The sequence below is a fragment of the Zonotrichia leucophrys genome, unplaced genomic scaffold, assembly GCF_028769735.1.
Source record: "Zonotrichia leucophrys gambelii isolate GWCS_2022_RI unplaced genomic scaffold, RI_Zleu_2.0 Scaffold_2150_6993, whole genome shotgun sequence".
Classification (NCBI taxonomy): domain Eukaryota; kingdom Metazoa; phylum Chordata; class Aves; order Passeriformes; family Passerellidae; genus Zonotrichia; species Zonotrichia leucophrys.
In genome coordinates, this window is record NW_026994355.1 from 3,257 (window position 1) to 6,993 (window position 3,737).

Genomic DNA, 3,737 nt, shown 5'->3' on the forward strand with positions numbered 1-3,737 from the left:
GCTCTCAGTACTTCCAAAGTCCCTCCCTCCTCTTCTCGGCCTATTCCCAATCCATTCCAAATTAATTCCCAGTTCATTCTCCGTTCAAGCCCGGACGTCCAACATCCTTCCCAGTGTGCCCCACTGTCCGGTTTATCTCGGCTGTTTGAGGGGCCTGGAAAGGCCAGGGGTGGCCTTGGGGCAGCCTGCGTATCGAAGGACGAGAAGAGGCTTCAGTTCTTCTTTCGGTTTTTATGTTTATTAATTGTTTATCTAAAAGATGTTCTTTCAGCCACCAGAGATCTGCTCAGCAGTCAGCCATGGGCACACTGTCTGCCCTCCCGGGCAGCCACGTATCTTTATACCCTTTGTTACGTGTACAATATTTATCATTTTTCCCCAATACCATCTATTCTTATAACTCGGTGTACTCTCAGTAATAACCAATCCAAAGGTGCCACCGTGGCCAAAGAAGATGGAGGAGAAGAGGAAGAAGAAGGAGGACAGGACACACCCCAATTCCTCCATCTTACTCCTCCAAACCCCCCTGTACATAAATCCTAAACCCTGTTTCTCACCCTCTAATTAGCTAATCTTTTCACCATTCACCCGGTGAAGCCCTCATCCTTGTCGTCTCCTGTGTAGGGTTAAAGTCCAGCTACCAGACACTTCTGGCAACATTCCAGGACTCCCGAGCCCCCCAAGGTGGTCCCGGAGGCTCAGCATCTCAGGACTGAGATCTCGAGATCCGACACCCCACCATGTCCCGTCTCTCTCAGTGCCACCCCAATCGCTCCCAGTCCCTCCCTTGCCCATTCCCAGTCCCTCTCCAGCCAAACCCAGCCCTCTCCTCGCTCTCTCCCAGTGCCCCCCAACGTGTCCATCTCGCTGGTGCCCCCCTCAAGCTCCCAGCCCGGCCCCGGCCGCCTGCTCTGCTCCGTGATGGATTTCTACCCTGCTGCCATCCAGGTGAGGTGGTTCCAGGGCCAGCAGGAGCTCTCGGAGCACGTGGTGGCCACCGACGTGGTCCCCAACGGGGACTGGACCTACCAGCTGCTGGTGCTGCTGGAAACGCCGCCCCGGCGCGGGCTCAGCTACAGCTGCCAGGTGGAGCACGTCAGCCTGGAGCAGCCCCTGAGGCGGCACTGGGGTACGGGGGAGCCCCTGGGGGCGCTGGCAGAGCCACTGGGCTGTGCTGGGAGCCACTGGGAGGGAGCTGGAGAGAGCCGGGCTGGGACTGGGAGAGGGGCTGGGGGCTGGGCAAGGGCTGGGAAGGGGTTTGGGGGATGCTGGGGAGGGTGGGATGGGGTTGGGGGGGCGCTGGATGTGACTGGGAGGGAGTTTGGGGGTACTGGGTGTGACTGGGAGGGAGTTTGGGGGCGCTGGGTGCAAAGGGCAGGGGGTTTGGAGGATGCTGGATGCGAGTGGGAGGGACTGGAATGAGCCTGGACGGGGCGCTCGGAGCGCCTTGGTGTGTCGGTGAGAGGTTTTGGGGGTGCTGACCCCTGCGGAACCCCCAGAGATGCCGCCGGACGCTGCCCGCATCAAGATATTGATGGGGATTGGGGGCTTCGTCTTGGGTTTCGTCTTCCTGGCGCTGGGGCTCGGCTTCTCCCTGCGCAAGAAGGTCAGGGCGGGTGCCGGGGGTGGCGTCCCCGCCGTGGCGGAGCGTGTGCGCTCCCGCCGGGGCCCCAGCCCGGTGTCACCCCCTTTTCTCTGCCCACAGAGCTCCTGAGCCGGCGGCGGCCGCAGCCCCTCCCCGTGGGCTCGGGCCCGGCCGGGACCCCCCGCTCCGTCCCCGCTCCGTTGATTTTGGGGGGGTCCCGTGTCCCCCCAGCCCCACTGGCGCTCTGCCCCCGCCCAGTGCCTGCTCCCAGTGCTCCCAATAAAGCTTCCCAGTTGGACCCGGGGCCGTTTATGGGGGGGCGATGGGACGGATTTGGCCAAAGGGAGGGGGACAAAGGGTGGGGGCTGGGCCCGGGGGGAGGGGTCGCTGCCCGCGGATCCCGCAGTGCCCGGTGCGGGACGAGCTCCGTGCGCCGCTCCATCTCCATCCCCCGTGGGAGGATCCACGCTGGATAATCCCGGGCGCCCCCCACGGTCAGAGCCCCCGTGCTGGGAACACACCTGGCTGGGGGTTCCACATCTTCCTGGCCCCCCCGTGGACACCTCGATGAAGGCTGGGAGATCCCCGCTACTTTTCTTGTTTCTGCTCCTCTCCTCATCTCCACCTTCTCTTCCCCCGGTTCAATCGCTCCCCACCCACCGCCGGTTCTCCTCCCGCCTCCTTCCCCTGTTCTCTCTCGCATCCCCCGCCCCTTCCTCAATGGTTTCTTGAAGGGTCCAGTTCCATCTTTCCTTGGCTACAGCCCTGAGGGCTTTTCCAGCTGACTTCACTACTGCACTCTCAGACTGAGAGTGGGGAATCTTGGTGCTTGGTTTCCTCATTCCAGCTGCCTTTGACAGGGTTTGTTTCTGTCCTCAGCTGATTTACCCTCTGCGCTCAGCTCAGCCCTGAGCAGGACCAGCGCAGTTCCATGGTGGGCACTGCTCGCTGGATGGCCCCAGAAGTTGTGACCACATCTCCTTATGGCCCCAAGGTGGACATCTGGGCCTTTGGCACTGTGACCATCGGGATGGTGGAAGGAGAACCTCCTTACTTCAGGGAAACGGCGGCCATGGTAAGAGGCAAATTCTGCAGTGGCTGCAGAGGCCTGTGAGCACAGGGGGACCCTGCACTGGGAGCAGCAGCTGGAGGTTTCTGCACATGGGAAGGGAATTCCCAGAGGACTCCAGCCCCAACACAGAAGAATATTCCTCAGTCTCCAGCAACAATTTGCTTTGGGATTTATGTTGTTGCAGCTCTTCTGGCTGTGACGATGACCTGAAAATGTGAAGCAAGTGCATCAGGTCTAATGTTATCTTGCAAGAAAACCCCACACCAACCCTACATCCTGCCCCCAAACCCAACAAGATTTCTGCAGGAGCTTCTAAAAGACATTTTGCAAGTTGATCTCCCCCCTGATCCTTCTCACTGGGAAACTCGTCCAAAACCTGAAGATGATTGTTTAACATCCTCATAGTCTAACATGTTTCTTTCCTAGTCCAAGCTACTTTCTCTGTGTCACCAAGCCTGAGTTTTCAGCATCACAAACCTCCTGGTCCTTGCCTGGCAGTTTCTGGGATGGGGCATCAGGAATGCATTTACTTGAGCGTCAGTGGCACTGCAGAGATGCACTTGATGTAAGAATCCTCCAGACAACACTGACTCTGGAAAATGGCCTGTAAAGCTGGTGTCCACATTTGGAGAAGCAAAATGTGCTATTTCTGATGGAGGTTCCTATTGACAGAGTCAGCCAATGCAACTGGCTCTCAAGGCGAGATCATTTGGATGTTGCAGTGGCTGTGGCAGCCCCAGGGTTTGGGTTGTTTGGCTGGCATAGCAAAATGAGCTGTGAGCAGCATCTGTGGCAGGGAGGAAAGTGCCCCTGGAGCTGGGGCTGAGGCCCGGGGTGGATGTGAGCCCGTGTGGGTGTGAAGGGAGCTGGCAGAGCGCTGAGTTTGCTTTCCCTGCAGGCTCGCGCTCGGATCCGGCAGAACGGGAGCCCGCAGCTGCAGCAGCCCCGGCGCCTGTCGGCTCTGCTGCGGGACTGCCTCGAGTGCAGCCTGGAGCCGGACGAGGAGCGGCGCTGGGCTGCCCAGGAGCTGCTGCAGCTGAGGGCCAGGGGCTGCAGGGGAAGCAGCAGCGCCAGGGAGGG

The 3,737-nt window shown here is 59.9% G+C and overlaps 1 protein-coding gene across 1 annotated transcript; it reads left to right on the plus strand.

The window, feature by feature from the left end:
• The first annotated feature begins 811 nt into the window (after window positions 1-811).
• Window positions 812-3,692, plus strand: LOC135442194 (class II histocompatibility antigen, B-L beta chain-like). Its single transcript, XM_064701732.1, has 4 exons — window positions 812-1,129; window positions 1,500-1,606; window positions 1,706-2,660; window positions 2,842-3,692. Exons 1-3 carry the CDS (start codon window positions 922-924, stop codon window positions 1,712-1,714), a joined length of 324 nt encoding a protein of 107 aa, XP_064557802.1. The 5' UTR covers window positions 812-921; the 3' UTR covers window positions 1,715-2,660; window positions 2,842-3,692.
• The last annotated feature ends 45 nt before the right edge of the window (window positions 3,693-3,737 follow it).

Excerpts from the sequence above, each read along its gene's own strand:
- LOC135442194 (XM_064701732.1), top strand. The coding sequence starts at position 922 with ATGGATTTCTACCCTGCTGCCATCCAGGTGAGGTGGTTCCAGGGCCAG. Across the intron at positions 1,130-1,499 it reads GCCCCTGAGGCGGCACTGGG|AGATGCCGCCGGACGCTGCC; the intron begins GTACGGGGGAGC and ends CGGAACCCCCAG.